A 23709-nucleotide genomic window follows, 5' to 3' on the forward strand; every position below is an offset into this window, starting at 1 on the left:
GAAAGTATGTTTATTGATTATGAAAAATTTAATCATACTTTTATTATGGTGAAACTGAAAACATTAAAAAACTAGCCTGAGCATTAATTATAAAGTTCATTTATGCAAAATACATTACAAATATCAATAAAATCAATGTGTTGACTGCGATATTTTTTCAATATAAATATATATATTTTTATTAGTTAAGTGCTGCTGTTTCAAAAAATGAGAAGGGTGGAAATTTTCTTTAAAATCTGTAGAAATTAAAAGAATAATTTAATTTTTTAAATATTATACTCTTACAAAACTTTATGAAATCCCACAAAAAACAGACTTCGCCTGTAAAAAAAGGCGGCAAGTACATAAACCATCTAGCATAAATAATATAGTAAAATTATCTAATTAAAAAAAGTAGTGAAATCCAAATATTAGGCAAGTATATTTTTTCACCTTAGCAAAAGTTAAATTTTCGATAAAAAAAAGGAACAAAAAAGTTACTTGCCGGGCCCGTAATATCCATGCACAGTGAGAAATAGAATCGTATGTGGATCGGCTAACTTCACTCTGTATTTTAACACCCACAAAAAACAGACTTTGCCTGTAAAAAAAGGCGGCAAGTACATAAACCATCTAGCATAAATAATATAGTAAAATTATCTAATTAAAAAAAGTAGTGAAATCCAAATATTAGGCAAGTATATTTATTCACCTTAGCAAAAGTTAAATTTTCGAAAAAAAGGAACAAAAAAGTTACTTGCCGGGCCCGTAATGTCCATGCACAGTGGGAAACTGAATCGTGTGTGAGATTCAGCTATAGCGTAGTATAGCAAATGTCATGTTAAAATACAGAGTGAAGTTAGCCGATCCACATACGATTCTATTTCTCACTGTGCATGGATATTACGGGCCCGGCAAGTAACTTTTTTGTTCCTTTTTTTTTCGAAAATTTAACTTTTGCTAAGGTGAAAAAATATTCTTGCCTAATATTTGGATTTCACTACTTTTTTTAATTAGATAATTTTACTATATTATTTATGCTAGATGGTTTATGTACTTGCCGCCTTTTTTTACAGGCGAAGTCTGTTTTTTGTGGGATTTCATAACGTTTTGTAAGAGTATAATATTTAAAAAATTAAATTATTCTTTTAATTTCTACAGATTTTAAAGAAAATTTCCACCCTTCTCATTTTTTGAAACAGCAGCGCTTAACTAATAAAAATATATATATTTATATTAAAAAAATATCACAGTCAACACATGGATTTTATTGATATTTGTAATGCATTTTGCATAAATGAACTTTATAATTAATGCTCAGGCTAGTTTTTTAATGTTTTCAGTTTCACCATAATAAAAGTATGATTAAATTTTTCATAATCAATAAACATACTTTCAACATATAAAAATAATGAAATAAAATGTATATATTTTAATTAATTTACATTTTCTGTTTATCAACATTTGACTTTTTACCAACATCTAACTTTGCCAAACTTCAGTAACTCCCTCAGCTGCTTCAGGTGATACAGGGGCAAGACTGGAAAAGCAATTCGTAAAGCTTCAAATAAGCTACAATGAAGCATATAATCGAAGTTGGCATTGTCGTTTTGCATACGCCGTTTCCTTTTAGCACCAATCATTGTCACCTTTATGCTGCTAACACTTGACAAAGGTGACATGGGAGATACATTGGCGAGTCGTCCTTATAACATTTCCTGTGCCAAAGTCCTCAAATTTTCGTTTCGTAAATTTCTATACACTCGAAACTGGTCTGATTTCTGGTGCTGCAAAATGCAGTCGAAACAACTAATTTTTAGACTGAGTTTTTTACCATTGAGAATAAACGTGCATTTTTTCATCCATACCAATGACCAGTATACTGCCTCTCGTCTTGAATACTTGCATAGGTAATGGAGAAAAACAATTAGCAGCTATTAACTGCATTTTATATCATTTCATCCAATAAATCTCATACTTAAATTGTGGCGGAGCAATGGACGACGTTTTTCTGAAAATTGGCTTATTCTTACTCTGCCAATCTTTCAATGCTTTTATATTTGCCTGTTTCAAGTCTCAGAATACAGGAGCGAAAAGCATAATCTTTGATCCAGCTCCAATAGTCAGTATGTGTGCGAAAAATCCTCATTGGATTTTTAATTCAATTGTACCAAATGTATTTAAGTCAAAGCACAAGTATTACTATTTGCTATAATACACTTGCACAGTGACTGTAAAATAATAAATGATGGCACTATACGAGTAAACCTAAAATCAAATTCATCATTTAACAATCTCAATCTTCAAAGAAAATAAATTTTTGAAGAAACATGAAGCATCTCAGTTACTTACCAGTATTTGATGTTGCTCTATCTCCATTTTCTTTAGTGCTTGGTGACTTAACTTCCTTGAGACTAAAGATCTGTAATATTTGGTTATCTTTGCGTCTTTTGTAAACATCTATTATTGTATAATTAGCTTAAATCCAAACACTAGTCAACTGGTACTCTACATAAATGAAGGTTCATCGGAATGCTTCATATTTTCCAAGCAAGCATTACTATAATTTAGTCTGAAATATTTGTACGCATATATGATATTTGTTTCATTTACAATCTTCCTTTATCTGCATTCTCCAATAACAGGGTATTTCCAAGAATTGTTACATTATTTGTTTTATTTAAAATCTTCCTTAATCTGCATCCTCCAATAACAGGGTATTTCCAAGATTTGATACATTATTTGGCACTGGTTTGGCATCATACTGCAAACTATGAAATGGTGCCTTATATATAACTTTGTTTTAATAAAACAAACTTTTTTTACAATGCACTTACTTTACTTAAAAACGTTTATGTTAATTGCTGTTGAGACACTACCATGTGTCTTGATTATGAGTTAACGTAACAACCTCATCCTTCTCTGTTTCATTTACAATCTTCCTCAATCTACATTCTTCAATAACAGGATATTTCCAAGAATTGTTAGAGCATTTGGGATTGGTAGGACTTCAAATCAGAGCTGCATACAAGGAATATGCATATAAGGAATATTTTATATAACCTGCAATAAAAAAAATCCCACAAAGTACCACCGAACATTAAATTTTATACATATTTTTGAATACAATGTGACTTATCTGATAATCTTGCTGGCTCCTTCCTGTTTCTCCCTTAAATTATCCGCAGTTTTGATTATATTACACTATTACACTATCATTACAGCCAATTCATTTTTATAAAAATATTAAGGTTATACCGGTAAACCTTACAATTCAATTGACATTCAATTGACAGCTAACAGTAGTCGCCATGTTAGTTATCGATTATATCGATTATTTAGACGTCGCGTTTGTAAAAATTACGTCATTTTCTTTAGCGATTAACTTCAGCCCGAGACATACATTCTGGCTGGAGAAGAAGAAGATGACGGAAAGAAATTAAATTCGTTATATATATAGCTAACAGATTATGAGATCTCTGGATTGCGTGAACCAATTTTGATGTTTATGGGCTCAAATAAAAGCTTGTTCCAAACCATTTCAAGAAAAGCTTTACTGAAATCATGACAGTGTTTCATTTACGGAGAAAAATCTATTTAAAAATTGAGACAGCCAAACTTGCTGTATAAGATACAGTAGTGCCTCGACGGCGGTATAGACACGTCTATACCTACTTTTATGTACTTGCCGTCGAGACACTACCGTGTCTCTTGATGACATTTGTTATACTACGCTATAGCTGAATCTCACACATGATTCAATTTCCCACTGAGCATGGACATTACGGGCCCGGCAAGTAACTTTTTTGTTCCTTTTTTTTTTCGAAAATTTAACTTTTGCTAAGGTGAAAAAATATACTTGCCTAATATTTGGATTTCACTACTTTTTTTAATTAGATAATTTTACTATATTATTTATGCTAGATGGTTTATGTACTTGCCGCCTTTTTTTACAGGCGAAGTCTGTTTTTTGTGGGATTATACATTCTACGGAATCCAAAATATTCTCCGGAATTTTTTGCCAAATGGATTTGCCTTGTGCAGTCATGGTTTTCAATTTCTCATCTCCGATTAAAATTCGGAGAAGCCTACGAACCATTTCGTTAGGTTTCTTCTTCCACCTCTTCAAATAGTATAGGTCGTCTTTGTTCACAAATACATTGGATCTTGGTTTTAATTCCACCTGAAATAGAATAAAATTTAAGTAAATATATTTTTCCTAAACAGTTTTGATATAAACACAAATTGCTTTTAATTATTTTAAAATTTAAGTAGTTATGCCATTTAGTATTTTTAGGGCTGTTGGGTTTGCTAGCATTTACCAATTTAAACATGTGCGAATACAAGTTAAATTCTACTCAACAATAAGAAAAATAATACTTCATTTAATTAATGTATGAATACAGTACTTTACCTTCATTAATAGGTCCTGCTGCTTGTCTCTTAATGAAGTATGCATACCTTTCAATTCTTTTATCATCTACAAAAAGGAATCTTAAATTAAAAAGTTGATATTTTTGTCCAAAACTTAAAAAAATATTTTAAAAATATCAGGTACTTATTAGTGATGTATCACTTAAATACATACATTTTTTAAAATACATGACATTTTGCATTTCTCCTTTTCCATTTGTGCCATCATTTGTTCCACTTTCGTCATATAAATTAGTTGGAATTCTGTAAATGATATATTAATTTTGTTAGTCTTCATTGTATTTCTGACAATAGTTATACTTATAGCATAAGTGAAAAATGTAGATACGCCTAAATATCTAATAAACAATGCATTTTAGAAAACAAATTTATGAATTAAAATTGTAAGCTGTAAAGAGATGCATTTAACAATTGTAGTTGTTTATACTTCAAAATATCTTAAATTTTTTAAAAGCAAGAAAATGTTTATGCATGATAATTTTGCTCGCTATTTCAAAGAAGCCCATACCTTCAAAAAATATAAAGACGCTACTTCTTCTAATTATGTGAATTAAGGGGCAAATTTTATATTTTTAAATCGTTATCAAAAGTAACTTTAAGATTTAAGACAAGTTATAAGCTTTAAAAAGACCATCGTGTCACATTAAAATTACTTATTAAATACAATCGATTACAAGTGTTAAGTATACCTTTTTAGCTATATTAATTTTCATGTTTTTGCTTTATTTCTAAAATGCTCTGTTTATGTAGTATATTTAGATGTGTCCATATTATACTTATATGAGTCGCTATGTTATACCTGCTGGGTGCTGATCATTACAGCTTTCTCTGCTTTGAGACATATCGTTTAATTCTGCTTCCTGATTATTATGAATAGTTTCTTCAGCAAAATTATTTGGTGTATCTTCATATTGGCTTAAAATATCCCCGTCTATTTCCTCCGAACACATTAATTCACCTTCATAATTATTGTGTGTGTGTGTGTGTGTCATCTGTTGTAATGAAACCATTAAATTATATGATATTGTTGCATTGGAATGTTTAAGGCAAAATTAGATAATTAACAAAACTGATTTGTAATTAGCCAAGTAATATAGTAGTTTAATGTTTTCTTTGTGTTTAATAGAATATACAGTTAGAGAAAATCGGGAGAGAGCTAAACTTGCTGTACATGAGAGTAATGCCTGGACGACAGTATAGATATATCTTTATCTACTTATATATTCCCCTGCCATCGAAACACTACCGTGTATCTTGATATTTAGACGAAAGTTATAGTTAAGCTTGTGGTTCATTACGTACCATTATTTACTTCAAATATTGAAGGATCAATATCATCAATTTCATCATCATCAGAATTATCTTCTCCTAAACTTGCTCTAAATTGCCTGAAAGTTATTAAATCTGCTAACTTCTGGTTTTTCATTTTACCCTTTCCCTTTCCAAGTATTTCTCCGTTTTTCGTTACAGTTAACGATTCTAACCAATCACTATCATCTGTAACGTGTGTATAATAAATTATTACATTATTTATATTTAAAATAATGATGAAATATTTAGTTATAACTATTCACTGTGTGAGAGATTTAACATAGTATGGCTCTCAATAAAGAGAAGCAATTAAATTAAAATAAGTATCCCGAAGAGTATAAAACATTGAATAGATTGTATGGTTTTGAGTATGTATGAGGTAGAGTCGCGTTGGAGTGAGACGACACGAGAGATCCGGAACGTTCTCGCCCCGACCCACCTCCAATCTTCAACACACTGTAATAATACAATTTGAGTTAAATATACTAACCACTTAATTTTAAAATCTTCGCCTTGTAATGCCTCAGGCCATATTTAATGAAACAAATGTTTCCTTCACTGAAATTTTCCTCAGCTCTTACGACACTGATCTCTTTTGAGACCGTCCACTGTACAAGGGCAAACATTTTCTTCTTTTAATGTAATGTTGTAGAAGTTGATTATGCTTCAGAAAAATAACTAATTTTCTAAGGTTAGAGGTTTGATTACTGTAAATATTAAGGATTCGAGTACAGGATGTTCTGGTGTGAAGGTAGATTCATATCGAAACAAAGCAATTCTTATGGTCATGTTCACAAAGCAACTATCAACGTCACTGCACATACATTTTAGTTGAGTTCGGGAATTGGCACAACTCGCTCGGACAAAGCTTTCCCTAGAATTCCCTATTAGCTTGGTCTAGTGATTTTGTGTTCGGGCCGAGCGAATTAAGATATATGAAGCTATCACTTTTTTATCCCCTCCACCTTTTACATCTATCAGTTGAGGGAGGAGAGAAGGCAGAATTGAAGAAAATTGAAAAGCGGCAAAGACCGGACCTTTTGAACGCTATAAACGGTAGAGAAATAAATTACGATAAGTTGTATATCGTAATGTATGAATTAACAAGTGTATGGTAAAAGCCAAACCATGTGAACGAAAAACTTGGGGGAGAACTTGTTACCGTTAATTAAACTAATCATACTAAAATAAGATAAAAAATTGGCTAAACCCAGCCTATATGAACTTAGAAACAAAAGAATTTGATACTGGTGATGAAGCAAAAATTATCTTATTATATGATTTAACAAGTGGCAGAAGCCGGTCCATGTAAACGTTAAAACACGCTAAAAATTTGGAAAACGGTAAGTTTATTATTACAGGTTATAAAAAATATACTACGGTTTTAAAAATTTTATACAGACATTACGTGCACTTAAATAAATATTTTAGACATACATGTTTTAATTATAATGTCTTTTCTTAATTATGACAGCTATACAGAAATGGAAAGTGATGAAGACAATAACCTGTCACTAATAGATGAGAATCAAAACCCTAAAAAAATTGAAAAAATTTGGAACACTGGCAAAATTCAATTTTTAATAAACGCTGTAATAGAACAAGACGAAGAATACAGCAACGGAATGAAAACATTAGTGTGGATGAAAATATCAAAACAGTTTAGCGAAATAGGTGAAGATATAAGTCATAAGACCGTTGAAATTAAGTGGAGAAGTTTAATGAAAACATACAAGGCTATAAAAGCTAATAATGGAACATCAGGAGCGAGAAGAAGAAGTTGGGAGTTTTACAATTTGTTAAACAGTTTTATGGGAAAAAAGCCCGAAATAATTCCTGTTGCAAAGTGCGGTACTCTTTGTGGATTAAAAGTAAATATGGGTAAGCAATTTTCATATATTTTTATTCAATCAAATATCATTAAATTAATAAAGTTGTAAATATTTATTATTTTTCTATTCTCAGAACCTTCTAATTGTGAAGCTGTAGATGGGCCTGTTAAACAAAAATCAAGAATTTGTAACGATAAGGAAAGAAGATACAAAGAGAAAATGGAGAGACTGGATAAATTTAATCAATTATTTGAAAAAATGATTAACAAAATGTAGTGAATCAACAAAAAGATATAATTAATCTGACTCGAAAGAGATTTAATATACAGAGTCTCCTATTTTAAAACATCCACTTAAATATCTCCAAAAGTTATAGTTTGATGAAAAATTGCGTTAATTAAAAGTTTGTTGGCTTCGGTAGAGACATAAGGTGGTATCTTTTGTTTAACCTAGAAACGTCATCTAAAGGATACACGATATATGGTGTTTCATTTAAAAAAAGTCAACGTGACTTTTATATATCCTTCGAATGACGTTTCAAAGTCCAACTAAAGGTACTATTTTGTGTCCCCCTCGAAGCCAAAAAATTTTTTTTTAACACGTTTTTCCATGAGACTATTACTTTTGAAGGTATTGAAATGGATGTTCTAAAATGGGACACCCTGGTTACTATAGCAGAGACTATTACTTTTATTCAATACAAATTTCTGTAATAACTTGTGCATTGTTAAATATTATATTTTAAGTTGGTAAATTGCTTATGTTTATAATGTTTCATTTCAAATAAGTCTATCTCACTAAATATTACATTATTTTTATAGTTAAGAAATAGAAATATTTTGTTCAAATAATACTATAAATAATTATAATGCTTTCCATAATAAATACTATTTCCATTTTTTAATCATTTATTCTATTTAATTAACTCCTTTAATTGTCACAATAAATGTTTTTAATACATAAAGATGCGTTTAAAATATAGTTTTTTCAATGTAAAACTGGGCGAATAGAGGTGATTATATAACTGTGCTAATTAATATTATAGAATACCCCTTCTATTACGTCAAATATTTATGAATGTATATAATTTAATTGATATATGGAGAGATGAAAAGGAAAGTCCTGTTAAAAAACATAAAGGTATATAGAATACAGATATTAGAGTTCGCTGTTAATTAAATGCTTTTATTCAAATAACTACAAGCTATCCATTATACTATTTCTTAGATTAATTGCTGTAATCTCATTTGTGTTGTCTTCAAAATCGTCGTTATCACTATTGCACGTTTCATTAATTACATTTTCGTCATAATCACAAAATTGTAACTCGTCTAACCTGTCTTCATTCAGAATACAAACATTATGCAAAATGCATGAGGATACAATTAGCATGACAGCTAAATCAAGTCGTCTGGTCTCAACGAAAATAAGTCGTCGGAATCTATTTTTTAACAGCTCAAAAGTATTTTCAATTTTAACTCTAATCTGGTTTAACTTTTTATTAAACTGCTTTTGTCTATATGTCAAAAAACCATTGTCTTTAAATCTTACCATCAAGGTTTTAGATAATTTGTATGCAAGGTCTCCCAATAAATATTTATCTCCTAAAATTTGGATTCGTCCTCCCATTAACTCCTGATACAAATCTGATCTCTTATACAAAGTGTAGTCGTGTAAGGAGCCTGCCTCTCCAGTATATATATCAGTGAATTGCAGCCTATGATCGCAAACTCCTTGGAGCAATAAAGAATGGTAACTTTTTCTATTAACATAAGAGTTACTACTATTTTTTGGTCGCTTTATCCTTATATGGGAACCATCAATGCAACCTATAACACCTACAATTAAAGTACGTATATATTAGTAATGCAGTCATTTTCATAAAGTGAGTAATGATCGAATACAGTTTATAAAGAAATCTTCCATAATAAGCAACCATTAAAATTATTTTTAGCAAATCCTTGTGCTATCTCTCTTTGTGTTTGTTCATCTGGCCATTTTATAATACCAAAGTCATTATTCATTCTCATTAGTAGTTTCCACGTCCTTTGTAAAACATTCCAACACGTTGATTTTGCAATACCAAATTTTTCAGATACTGATCTATATTCAAAATTATGAATGAAATATTAGTAAAATACACAATCAAAAGCGTAATAAACTCTTTACCTTGAACATTCCAAATTAGCCAAATACCAGATAGTCACTAACAATTGTGTTTGTAAGTTTATTTCAGGAGACCCGCAGGCTGACCCTGGATTTTTGTTAAGCGTTCTCCATGACATATTCATTAAAATTTCAAAAGTTCTCTTTGACATTCGAAAATGATCCTGGAATTGCTTGTCTTTCATTCTTCGTATCACATTTTTAACATAATTTTCTATTTTTTGAGTCGTATTGTCTTCTCCATCATCTGATGAAGATGAACTGTCCAAGAATGCTACTGCAAATTGCTTGACAGGGCATTTGGGAAGACTGTACTCCATTATTTGGTATGTTTAATCCCTAACTAAAGTAATTGATGGAGATTATTTATTATAGTTCTCTGAAATAGTAATAAAATTATATTAGAAGTAACATTTCCTTATATATATCCTTTAAGAGTAAGGTCTATACCGACATTACAGAGCGGTTCCACCTCAAATCTTAGTTTTCAAACTACAGCGTTATTTATGGACCGATTTTCAAATTTGCGATTGTTTTGGAATCGGCAGAATAGCAGCTTTCGGATAAAACAAAGAAATATTGTAAAATTGCAAAAAAAAAAATGTGAAAATTAATTAATAAATATTAAAAATTAATTAAACAAAAATTTAAAAATTCCGCTATTTTATCCGAAAGGCGTTACTTTGCTGATTCCACAATGCCCGCAAAATCGAAAATCGGTTCACAAATAACGCTGTAGTTTGAAAACTAGTAATTTTGATGAAATTTATTTCAAAGAGACGTAATGTCGGTAAAACAGACACTTTTTCTAATACCATCTTTACACAAAAGAGGGCACTGTAAATACACAATTTTGTAAATAAAAGCATCCAAAACAAAATACGGTTTCCCAGAATTATTATTACATACACTATTTGAGAATACTGAAACTAATGCTACAAGGAGAGCGATGTCTTGTTCATTACACCTTCAGCTAAAACAACAACAAAGAGCTCGGACTAAAAGTTTAGATGCAAAAAATGTATGAATCTAACAGAGCGACGTTTGAAAAAGGATAAACGTACTGATTTCTGTTTCCTACTCTTTCTAGCAACAAATCTCAAATATATGAAATGAAATCAAAATGATACTATAATAATGATCAAGGTAGATGCTGTAATATAGATTTTACCTTATAAGAATATGATTTATTCTGTTTTAAATGCTCAGCTGATGCTAGACCGAGAGAGAGAGAGAGAGAGAGAGGACGCATGCCGCAGTACCTCTTTCCTCTTCCAACCAATAATCGGTAATATTAAAATAATTTTTGCAGCCAAACTACCAGGCTGATCAATTTCGTTGTTGTTTTAGCTGCTATAGTCGCCAATGAGGAGCTCTCTATAATATTTCCAGATTTTTACCATCAAAAATAAGCGTGTATGACCGAAATTAGTACAACGCTGTTTTTGCCGCCCTCTTCCCCACCACTCCCCCCAACAAAGCATTTTCACCAGCGTGAAACCGAGCATATAGGCAGTTACGCGGTAGAGGTAAGGGGAGTGCTCCGCTCGCTAGCGGGCGAGACGGTGGGAGACGCGAGGGGAACGCAATTTATAGATTAAAACAATTTTTCCTGCCAAACCATTGGTCCGATCTAGAATATCTTTGTTTTAGACGATAGTGTGTCCAAAGAGGAATGTGCCTTATTTTTTTCAGATTTTTCCGACAACAAATAAGCCCGTAGTATGAAAATTCGTCTCACGAAATTTGCAGTCCCCTCGCGTCTCCTTCCGTCTCGCCTGCTAGCGAGCGGAGCATACCCCTTACCTCATACCGCGCAATAATCCTGAAACTCCGTTTCACGCTGGCGTAATAGCTTTGTGGAGTGGAAAGAGGGGCGTCAAATGCAGCGTTGTACTAATTTCGGTCGTATACACTTATTATTGATGAGAAAAATCTGCAAATAATATAGCGTGTTCTTCATTAACCATATTTTCGACTAAAACAAGAAAGAAGTCGCTGGGATTAATAGTTTAGCTGTAAAAAATGTTTGAATGTTACTCAGCGTTGGTTGAAGAAAGATAAACGAACTATTTGATGCCTTGCTGTGATTTTTATTAACAATCGAAGAAATCTTCAAGAAAATAAATTATTTTGATTATAGTAGATGATATTTTCTCTATCTACGATCCTAATTTCATATAATCATCAATTTTGAGAGCTCAGCTGATGATGGAAAGAGAGTAACGCGTGCCGTAGTACGTTTGTCCTTGTTCATTCGACGCTATGTAACATTCAAACATTTTTCACAACCAAACTATTAATCCGAGCGACTTTTTTCTTGTTTTAGTCGAAAATATAGTAAATGAAGAACACGCTACATTAGTTTCAGATTTTTCCCATTAAAATTGTGCCTGTACGAGACAATAACATAAAACACTGCTTTTGTCTCTTCTCTCTTTCCCTGCCAGGCACACGACGCACGGTGAACGTGAATCTGCTACTCGACTCGCTAGCGACGGGGAAAGAAGGGAGAGGCAAAAGCGACATTTATGATTTCGACTCGTACAGACACATTTTTCATGAGAAAAATCTGAAATTAATATAGCGTGTTCTTCATTAACCATATTTTCGACTAAAACAAGAAAGAAGTCGCTGGGATTAATAGTTTAGCTGTAAAAAATGTTTGAATGTTACTCAGCGTTGGTTGAAGAAAGATAAACGAACTATTTGATGCCTTGCTGTGATTTTTAGTAAGAATCGAAGAAATCTTCAAGAAAATAAATTATTTCGATTATAGTAGATGATATTTTCTCTATCTACGATCCTAAATACATATATTCATCAATTTTGAGAGCTCAGCTGGTGTTGGAAAGTGATTGACGCGTACCGAAAAACGTCTGTCCTTCTTCAATCAACTCTCTGTAAGATGTGAACAATTTTTATAGCTAAACTATTAATCTCAGCGATTTTTTTCTTGTTTTACCTGAAAGTATGGTAAATCAGGAACATGGAACAATGTTTTCTGATTTTTCCCGTTAATAATTAGCCTGTAAGTGTAAAAATCAAAAAACGCTGTTTTAGCCTCTCCCCTTATTCTCCTCCAGGCGAGCGAAGCGTGGTAAACGTGGAACTCTGATCTCGACTCGTTAGGAAGGGGAAAGGGGGAGTGCACAGCAACGTATTTTGATTCTGACCTGTACAGGCACATTTTTGATTGTGAATATCTGAAAATTATTTAACATGTTTCTTTTCTACCATTCTTTTAGCTTTTTCATAATTATCTCCTTCGGATCCATGGTTTGGCGGCAAAAAACGTTTTTGTGCTGGAAAACGTATATAATAGTCTGAAAAAAAGTGGGCCAGGATTTTCAAATTTTTGACACATTGTATTATGTTAATAAATGTTTATTTTATGTACAGTCTTTATCGGTAGAATGGATAATATCCTGGGCCTAGTGGGTAGTATTGCGGGTACCCAGGCATTTGGGGATATGGAAGAGAAGGGGGTGGCATATACCCGGCTGCGGTTGCAGGCATAGCGTAGGCGGGGGTGCAGAAGAATCCGGGGGTGGGCTGCTGCTGCTGGTAGTGGTGGTGATGGACGGTTGTGTTTGGTGTTGGAGGAGGAGCGGGTTGGACCTCCACTGCTTCCATTGAGTAGCTTCTAATCTGAAAAAATTAAATTATTGTTCAAAATAGTACGCGTATAACGAGGAATGGTTTTTGTTACTTACAGCTACATTTTGGCCGTTTGATGATCGTCGTGATCGTCGCGTTTGCTGCTGCTGCTTGACTGCAGCCAATTTGGCAGACCGCCGTCGGCGGTAGTTCCTCCGCCGGTCTCTTGCTTTTTCTGCTTTCTTCTGAAAATTTTAATTATATAAGTGATGCTAGTTAATTCAATATATTAGAAAAAATTATTAAATATGTACTCACCGAAGCTTCTTCATCTACCGCCGACGGCGGTTGCGGAAGCGGCGGCTGCGGCTGTGGAATCGGCGGCTGCGGCTGCGGCTGCGGAATCGGCGGCTGCGGCTGCGGAATCGGCAGTTGCGGCTGTGGAAGCGGAGGCTGCGGAATCGGCAGTTGCGGCTGCGGAAGCGGAGGCTGCGGAGTCGGCAGTTGCGGCTGCGGAAGCGGAGGCTCCGGAATCGCCGGTTGCGGTGGTGACGGCGGGGGTGGCACCCACATTACCCACCTAGATGATGGGAGCGGCGGTGATGCGGCTTCTGCCGCTTTTGTAGCCTCTGCCGGCTTAGTGATGCTGGCCGATGGGGCTGTTGTGTCCCTGGGACGTGGAAGGGCCGGGAACTCCTCTTTTTGGCGAGTTCCCGATCTGGAGCTTCTCGTATTCTGGAAAGAAAAAATTACATTATCAAATATAATTATTGTTAGCAGTACTGTATACAATTTTCAAAGAGTCGCAAGCGTGCTCTCAGTAACGATGTGAATGTAAACAATATCTAACATAATGTTTACATTCACAGCGTAACTGAAACCACACTTGCGACTCTTTGAAGGTTGTATACAGCCATTATATGTATATACGTTTATCTAATTTTATTCATTTTTGTAAAATATGTTCACTGTTTCATTTTGTCTTTTGTACAGCTTCTTGTATCTATTCTTTGTATACTTCTTACAAGTCTACAAGGAAAAGACATAAGCATTTGCACAAACGACGAAAGGAAACACTGAACATATTTTACAGCACTTTTATTTTTATTTTCAGGTTTTATTTTAAGGTATTCTACGTGTACGCGCTCTTATAATTTGATAATTGTAAATTAGACTCACCATTTTTCTGCCAGGATCCTGCGACATGTTGATTTGTAGCACTAATATCACTCAACTAGTATTCACTCCTGCGATGCAAATGGCACTAAGCAACAGTGATATGAACTTGTGGGAATTTGGTACCCCCACCACGTCCCCGCACAGCTACCTCTTGCGTGCTGTGTGCTAGCTAGCGGTGACGTGGTGGGGGTACCAAATTTCCACAAGTTGGCATCACTGCTAAACAATAAATAAGTTAGTAAATCTTCACGTCACCTTTGGGGGGAGGGGTGTTCTTCTTCTAACCATAATTCGCGATTCCCCTATAAATGATTTCCTTGGTGACAACTGTGGTAGACGTGCGTAACGCAGACGCGATTTACAAGTCTTCGAGTGCGGTGCCTAGTATTTTTTAATAAGTGATTTTGTGAGTGGAGTGCCATAATTAGGAGGTCCGGGTCAGTTTGGCGAAATCGGTAAGTGAATAATTCAATTTCTTTGTTATTTTTTTATGTATCACTCAAATTTTCTCTCCCTTCATATGACTTAGTCGGTTTTCCAGTTTTCCTTGTCCTGCTATTTCTTTCTCTATCCTGCGTGACCAACATTTCCCTATAATCCCTTGCCTCTTTCTTTTTATTCTTTTCTTTCTTTCATTCCTACACTCTGCTGTGTTAGTTGCGTCACCCCCCCCCCCCCTATACCTTCTTATTACATGTTTGTAATGTTTCATTCATTTCAGAGCCCTCTTATTCATTTTCTCCCTGTAGTATTGTCTCCCTCTTTTTCATTCACCTTCCACCTGTCAAAAAGACTTTGCAACTATTATTGTTTCCCTATACCCTTACTACGCAGCCAGGCTTCTGTCAAAATCCACCTGTCTCAATCATTCTCTCAATCTCTCTTTTCCTCTCTTTTCTATATCTTCCCCTCTATTATCCATGTTCTTCTATTACTACCATACTTGGACAGACATCAGGTAAAATTTCTATGTCACATAGATATTCTTTTTTTCCATGTTACTCTCTTTTTGTCTTTATGTGCTGTTTTCGATCTTACTTGGTGGTTGTTGTATAGTTTAAATAATAATTGACAAGGTTTAAGTTAAATGATCTTTATTCTACCGCTCTCTATTACTGCTTACTACAGACTGACTGAACTGTGATCTTCAGCCTTAAGGAGACTGAAGTCACTTACAAAACATTGTTTACATTTTCTTCAAAACAAACTCTCTCTCTCGCACACTCGTTAATAAACACACACACACTCTCTCTCTCTCTCTCTCTCTCACACTCGCCAAGCGGGGCACTGACTCCTCAATGTCTGCCTACAGGAAAATTTCTTCATTAAAGCCATACAGCCTCAAATCCACCTTTCGGCAAATTTTTCGCTTGAAGTTGACTCTCATTTTGGTACCTTTTAATACCTTTATCGGAGTCATTCAGTCTCAGGATATTCCTTAACTGGGGCTTTCTTACTCTATTTCCTTCAAACAGACATCGAAAGTCATCTCTTACATTTTATTCTTTACATTCTCCCCCCGTATAACTGCAACGCCGTTATACTTAATTTTCTCCCATCAAATTGATTATTTTATTTACTGGTCGCACTAAATCACCCTTTTTTGTTTCTATTTTTACTACGCGTATCTCCCCGTCTGCACCCGGATATACTTCTTTAACAACCCCAGTTTTCCATTGATTGCGATTATTTTGCAAGTCAACGATCATAACTAAATCATTTACTCTTACAGGTGCGGTACGCTTTAACCATTTTTTGCGAGATATTAAGGTCGGTAAATACTCTCGCTACCACCTGGCCCAAAATCTATCTGCAAACGCTTGAGCAATTCGCCACTGTTTTACAGAACATTTTGAGTATTCCCCATACGTTCCTGTTTTTATTTCTCCTGACGAAGATCCAAATAAAAAATGGTTCGGTGTCAATGCCTCGTCTACTTCTTCATCCATAATTACATGGGTTAACGGGCGAGAATTTACGCTATGTTCTACTAATAATAAAATTGTATGTAAAGTTTCTTCAAACGGAGCTTGCTCTTTTAGGACCGTATTCAATGCTATTTTCACGGATCGAATTAGTCGTTCCCAAGCTCCCCCCATATGCGGTGCGTCTGGAGGATTGAATATCCATTTCATCCCGCTTCGTAAAGCATATGCATGTTGTTTTTCATGATCAATGTTTCTTACTGTTTCAATTAGCTCCTTACAAGCCCCGCGAAAATTTGTTCCATTGTCGCTGTATATCACCGACGGATGTCCTCGTCTAGCTGACAGCCTCTGTAATGCCATTATAGCTGAACTTGCATTCAGATGAGTAGCAAGCTCTAAATGTATGGCTCTAGTCGTCAAACAGGTAAACAATACTCCCCATCTTTTTTCTCTCCGCCTTCCTATTTTAACCTGCATAGGCCCAAAGTAGTCCATCCCACAATGTGTGAATGGTCTACTCTTATAGGCTATTCTACATGAGGGTAGTGGTGCCATTATGGGATTTTGAGGTTTTATTCTTTGTAATTTACATCGTAAACATGAATACGTATATGATCGTACTGCACGTCGTGCACCCAAAATATAATATTGTTATCTTAATTCGTTTAAAATTGTGTTGACCCCAGCGTGTTGAAATTTTCTATGATATTCTTTAATTATTTGCACTGTAACTAAATGTTTTCCGTCTAATATTATTGGTTCATTGTTAAATGTAAATCCTTTTACTTGTACAATTCTTCCCCGAACGCGTAATATATTATCGATATCTAGAAATGTTGTGATATTTTTCAACCTACTGGTTTTTGAAATCGTCTGGTTTTTGTGTAAAGCTATCCATTCTTTTTCAAAACATTCCCTTTGACTCGTTCTTAACCAAAATTTTTCTTCTACATTAGATTCTGAATTTTTCCAAGGTCGTTTAATTTTTATCAACCATTTTTCGATTATTTTCCGAATACGCTTGGCAACTATTAATAATTCTGGCCATCCCATTAACCTTCCTGTTATTGGGAGTTCTTGATTCATTACGCTACTGATACATACAGATATAATTTCACTGTCCATTTTGTCTTCACTTTCCTTTAACTCTTCCGATGTGTTAGTTTCTTCTGGCCAAAATGACTTTGTCTTTTGTAAGAACAATGGTCCCGCTAGCCATGACACATTTCCTGTTTCTATATTATTCTCATATCTAGTCGCTTTATCCGCGGGATTTTCTTTTGAAGGTAACCACCTCCATTCTGATGCCTGGGTCAATTCTTGTATTTGTTGTAATCTATTCGTGACAAATACTTGTTTCGTTTTCGGTCCTGACTTAATCCGTTGAATCACTATTTGAGAATCCGACCATAGATAACGATTGCTTGTTTCTAATTCTAATTCCGATTCTATTTTTGTTAAGAGTCGTCCCCCATTAACGCTGCTTGTAATTCTAGACGCGGAATCGTCATCGATTTAAGTGGGGCTACCCGTGATTTTGCTATAACTAACGATATGTGTGCGCTTACGTCGGATATTGGTGTCCTAAGGTATACTACCGCGGCATAAGCATTTGAGCTGGCATCACAAAAAACATGTAGTTCCCTAAATTTTAATTCACCGCTGTCCGGAATTAAGCAACGCGGAACGCATATGGCCTTTACGTCTGATAATATTCCTAGCCAATCGCACCATTTTATATAGTCGTCCTCGCTCAACACTTCGTCCCAGCCTATTCCACTACGCCACACTTCCTGTAATAATATTTTTGCCTGAATTGTGAACGGAGATATTAGGCCTAACGGATCGTAAATTGACATTATTACTCGTAGAAACTCTCGTTTAGACGGTCTTCTTTCTTTATTGAGCAGACTAGCATCTATCTTACTGAAACTCACGTTAAATCCTAACATATCAGTTTTGGTATTCCAAAACATACCTAAAACTCGTTCTTCTTCTGTAAAGCAAAGCTGCGTTTTTTCACCATGTGGTCGCGATGATATTCCTTTTAATATAGCTGAATCATTGCTGGCCCAGCTATGCATTTCGAAATTGGCTTTAGAATTGATCTGAATTACATCTTGAATAAGTCTAACTGCACCTTCCCGCGTCCCTCTACTACTTAGGAAATCGTCCATATAACTATTTTTAATTATACTCGCGGCGGCTTCTGGTTTTTCTTTTGCAAATTCTTCTGCGTTTTTTTGTTTTACATAAAGAGCACTACATGGTGAAGACGCAGCTCCAAATATTAGACTAGTCATTTCATAAATTTCTGGCAAACTCCGTCTATTTTTACCACGAAACAAAAATCGTTGAGCCCCTCGGTCTTGCTTACGTACTTTTATCTTTAAATACATATCTCTGATATCAGATTTGAACCCAATTTTATGTTGTCTAAATCTTATTAAAACGCCTGGTAATGACTGTAATAAATCTGGCCCAGACTCTAGCTGGTCATTTAAACTGATTCCCATTGCTTTGGCCGCTGCGTCAAAGACTAACCTAACCTTTCCTGGTTTATTTATATTCGTCACACCGAAATGTGGCAGATACCACACACGCTCGTTTGTATCAACATCTTCAACCTTAGCCGCGTATTTGCTTTCTATAAATCTGTTCATTTCGTTATAATACGCGATCGCGTATGCTTCATTCCTATCTAACCTTTTCTCGAGTGACTGTAAACGCTTAAATGCCATAGTTTTACTGTCGATCATAGGAATTGGTTTCGTTTTCCATAACAACCCGGTTTCCCATTCCATCCCACGTCGCATTGTTGTTGACTCTAAGATTTTTACAGCATTTTGTTGATATGCCGATTCTTTTAGCGTGTCTATCAGCCCCCAACTATCTAAAATAAAATATTGTTTTAATAATTCATCCAAGTTCTCATCCTCTGTTTTCTTTATTACGGTTGTGTTACTTGAGAACATTTTTTGATTCGACAATTGCATAGACTCGAACCCATGTATCGACCACCCCAAAACTGATCGTGATAGCATTAGATCACTGTTTCCAACCTTCCGAATTTCCCACGCATTTAGTAACTTGGCGTTATCCTGTCCTATTAAAATATCAGGAAACAAATCGCTATATGGTTGTAAAAATATTCCTTCCTCTTTTGCTACGTACCTAACCGTTTCTGATGATAAAGTCTGCGTAGGAAATATTGACTGGTCAACGGTTATAGCATTTTTTATTAAATATTTGCCCCCTTCCCCTTCTATTTGAAATTCGACTTTCTCGCAATCTAATAATAACTTTTCGATATTCATGATTCCTTTCAATTTCACTGTTAGAGATGTTCCCGCAATATGCAATTTTCTTGTAATTGCCCGATTTATTAACGTTACTGTAGACCCATCATCTAGGAACGCATATTCCGGTAATTTCCTATTCCCGGCATAGATCGTAATTTGAATAAATTTTAATAACCCTACCCCTCCTAGTCAGGACACATTTTGTGTCGATTCTGTTTGATTTTTCCTTTGCACATCCTCTATTTGTTCCGCTTCTTTTGTTCTGGACAGTTGATTAATATTGTATCGTTGAGAATGCAATAAATCATGATGTTTACGCTTACAAATGTTACAATTTGTTGCCTCACATTCTTCCCTTGTATGTCCTCTTTTTAAACATTTATAGCATAATCTAAGTTTCCTGACCAAAAGCCATTTTCGATCAATTGTTTCTTTCTCAAATTTCCTACATTGAATTATTGAGTGATTTGTCCTATGACAAACTTCGCAATTTACGTCGTGTGAATTTATTTCATCGCGGGTGGTTGTGATTATCATTACACTTCGACCTTGTTGCCCGTTTTTCATTGTTTTCTTTTCTGTATAACGAGTCTCAACCTTTTCGTTAAATAACCCTCCTTCTATCATTCGGTCACCTTCTAAATTCAAATAATCAGCTAACTTTTCTAAACCCGATCTTTCCTCTTCTGTATGTTCTGATGCATATTTATTATATCCATATTTCAGTACTGATGGTATCTTTTTTCCAAGATTACGAATAAACTCCTCATTATGTAAATATTCCGTCAAATTCAAGCTCTTAAGAGAATTTACTGCGTTCTTTAATTTTGTGGCGAATTGCTTTAAGGTGACTTTGCCTGACTCTATACTTTCTAAAGTTTCTACATCTGCCACAATCCTACGTGCTATTAGCCTTTTATTTCCGAAGTGTGTTTCTAACGATTCTAATATACTAGATGCACTGCTCGATGTCGCGAATAACGTATTAACTGCCTCTCGCGCTTTTCCGTGTAATGCATCGAAAAGTCTAGCCTCATTTTCACTTTCACTAAAACCTCCGACTTCAGACGTTAATTCATACATCCTTTTAAAGTGCATCCATTCTAATGGATCACCTGAAAACTGAGGCAAATTCCTAGCGGCTGTTAATCTACTAACCAAACGAGTACTCTCGTTGAGCGCAGACCCCTCGCGGCAAGCGCGCAAAGTTTCTTCCATAACATTACATAAACGTGTAAATGGATTCCCCGATTGAACAAATGGTGAATTATTCAGTCTTACTTCAGGTGTACTACTACGCATTTCCTGCTGACCCTCTTCTTCAAATAATGGTGTATGCCGATTGATGTCCCTCGGGGTGATATTCATGATTGGAGATGACAATCCTGCTGTAATGACGTTCATTCCTTCATCCACCTCTTCTCCTTCCACGTTAGATGGTCTATGTTGCACTACTCTAGTTTCCTGACTCGTACCTGGTTCTTTTGATACGCTTTTCTTCGCTGGTTGTCTCGCTATCCGACGTTTTTTCTCTAGCGGTGGTCCTTCCTTTGTTCCAGCCAGGCCCTCCGTCTGAGTAGGAGCCACTCTTCCTTTCGATGCCATTCCGTTTTTTTTTATCACTTCCTGCTATTAACTACCGGTCTATATTTCCCGGGTTTCGGCACCAATGTTTTCGATCTTACTCGGTGGTTGTTGTATAGTTTAAATAATAATTGACAAGGTTTAAGTTAAATGATCTTTATTCTACCGCTCTCTATTACTGCTTACTACAGACTGACTGAACTGTGATCTTCAGCCTTAAGGAGACTGAAGTCACTTACAAAACATTGTTTACATTTTCTTCAAAACAAACTCTCTCTCTCGCACACTCGTTAATAAACACACACACTCTCTCTCTCTCTCTCTCTCTCTCACACTCGCCAAGCGGGGCACTGACTCCTCAATGTCTGCCTACAGGAAAATTTCTTCATTAAAGCCATACAGCCTCAAATCCACCTTTCGGCAAATTTTTCGCTTGAAGTTGACTCTCATTTTGGTACCTTTTAATACCTTTATCGGAGTCATTCAGTCTCAGGATATTCCTTAACTGGGGCTTTCTTACTCTATTTCCTTCAAACAGACATCGAAAGTCATCTCTTACATTTTATTCTTTACATGTGCAATAGAAACCTTGTGTCAGATGTCGGTCCATTTCCATTAGCAATAGGGGAACATTGATTATAGAAGGGAAGTTATAGAAAAGAGGGAGAAAGAGATAGAGAGAAAGAAGGAGACAGGTGGATTTTGACAGAAGCCTGGCTGCGTATAGTAAAGGTATAGGGATCACAGATACAGATGCAAGACTTTTTTGACAGGTGGATGGTGACAGAGAAAGAGAGAGATTCAAGGGGAAAAATGAATGAGTAGTCTCACTGAAATGAACTAATCATTACATTTATGAAATGAGCAGAGGATATTGGTAGTGGCGCAGAAAGGTTTTCTTCTCTTTTCCTCTCTTTCCTCTTTTCATACAAAACCTATACCTTCTGCCCATTTTATACATGCAATGATTAGTTCATTTCAGGGACTACTCATTCATTTTTCCCTTGAATCCCTCTCTTTCTCCCACACCATCCACCTGTCAAAACTGCATTACAACTGTATTTCTAACCCTATACCTTTATTACGCAGTCAGGCTTATTTCAAAATCTACCTTGCTCAATCTTCCTTTGAATCTATTTCTCTCTCTCCCTCTTTTCTATAACTTCTCTTCTATCATCCATGTAACCCTATTGCTAATGTACATGGACAGACATCTCGCACAAGGTTTCTATTGCACATAAAGTCAAAAAGAGAGTAACATGGAAAAAAAGATCTTTATGTGCCATAGAAATTTTACCTGATGTCTGTCTCAGTATGGTAGTAATAGGAGAACATGGATAATAGAGGGGAAGGTATAGAAAACAGAGAGAGAGAGAGAGAGAGAGATTCAATGAATGTGTGAGCGAGGTAGATTTAAATGCAAGCCTGACTGCGTAGTAAAGGTATACAGATTACAAATACAGTTGTACTGTAGTTTTGACAGGTGGATGGTGACAGACATACAGAGAGATTCAAGGGAATAAATGAATGAGTAGTCACTGAAATGGACTAATCATTACATTTATGAAATGAGCAGAGAGTATTGGTGGTGACGCAGAATGACGCTGAAGATAGCCGACAGTTTTAGCCGACAGTTTCGGAGACAGGTTGAGCACCACTGCTCATGCTCAATTTGCCTAAAATCGTAATATTTATAGAATTAAATCACGTAGAAGCTTAAACTAATCGAAAATAAAACATTCCCAACGATATTCATTAAAAAAATCGACCTACTTCACTTAATTTTACGGTAATGAAAACATGTCATTAGCGAGTCATTCACAGCTACTATCAAATAGCAGGACATTTTTTTAATTTTTTTAACCCATACAGTCTTGTAGCCTATTAAATTCTGGGTAGTCCAGTATAAATTTCGTTAGGGATCGCGACCCCCTTATTAAATTTTTTAACATTGAAAGCAGAGCTACAGATGAATTTTCATGTTTTTGGACTTTTGGCTAAGTTTTTCAGGTAGCAGAAAATTTTTTTAATTTTTTACAACCATACTTTCTTCTAGCTTATGAAATTCTCGAGAGAACGGTGCTAGTTTCGTGAGGGATCGCGCTCTCCTTAATAACGTATTTTAACAATAAACATAGAACTCGTGAATCGCAAAATCACGTTTTTCAACTGTCGGCTGAGTTTTTCGCATAGCAGGAAATTTTTTTACTTTTTTTAAATCACACAGTCTGGTAGCCTATTAAATTCTGAGCAGGCTTGTATGAATTTCGTTAGGGATCGCGACTCCCCTTTTAGATTTTTTAACATTTAAAGCATAGATACGGATGAATTTTCATGTTTTTGAACTTTTGCCTAAGTTTTTCAACTGGCAGGAAATTTCTCTAATTTTTTTAA

General features: G+C 35.0%; 2 protein-coding genes across 3 annotated transcripts in view; both read right to left on the reverse strand.

The window, feature by feature from the left end:
* The window catches only part of LOC136779621 (leucine-rich repeat-containing protein let-4), a 1178420-nt gene that overhangs the window by 231258 nt on the left and 923453 nt on the right, over positions 1-23709 (reverse strand). The window lies entirely within an intron of this gene.
* Positions 13128-14528, reverse strand: LOC136774471 (uncharacterized). The gene is made up of 4 exons (XM_066728785.1): positions 14502-14528; positions 13641-14057; positions 13439-13567; positions 13128-13373 (listed from the first exon to the last, which is right to left on the reverse strand). The coding sequence occupies exons 1-4, from the start codon at positions 14526-14528 to the stop codon at positions 13128-13130; spliced, it is 819 nt and encodes a 272-aa protein (XP_066584882.1).

This window comes from Prorops nasuta, unplaced genomic scaffold (assembly GCF_024137725.1).
Source record: "Prorops nasuta isolate Cenicafe-Biocafe unplaced genomic scaffold, Cenicafe_Pnas_1.2 PNAS00001, whole genome shotgun sequence".
NCBI classification, from domain to species: domain Eukaryota; kingdom Metazoa; phylum Arthropoda; class Insecta; order Hymenoptera; family Bethylidae; genus Prorops; species Prorops nasuta.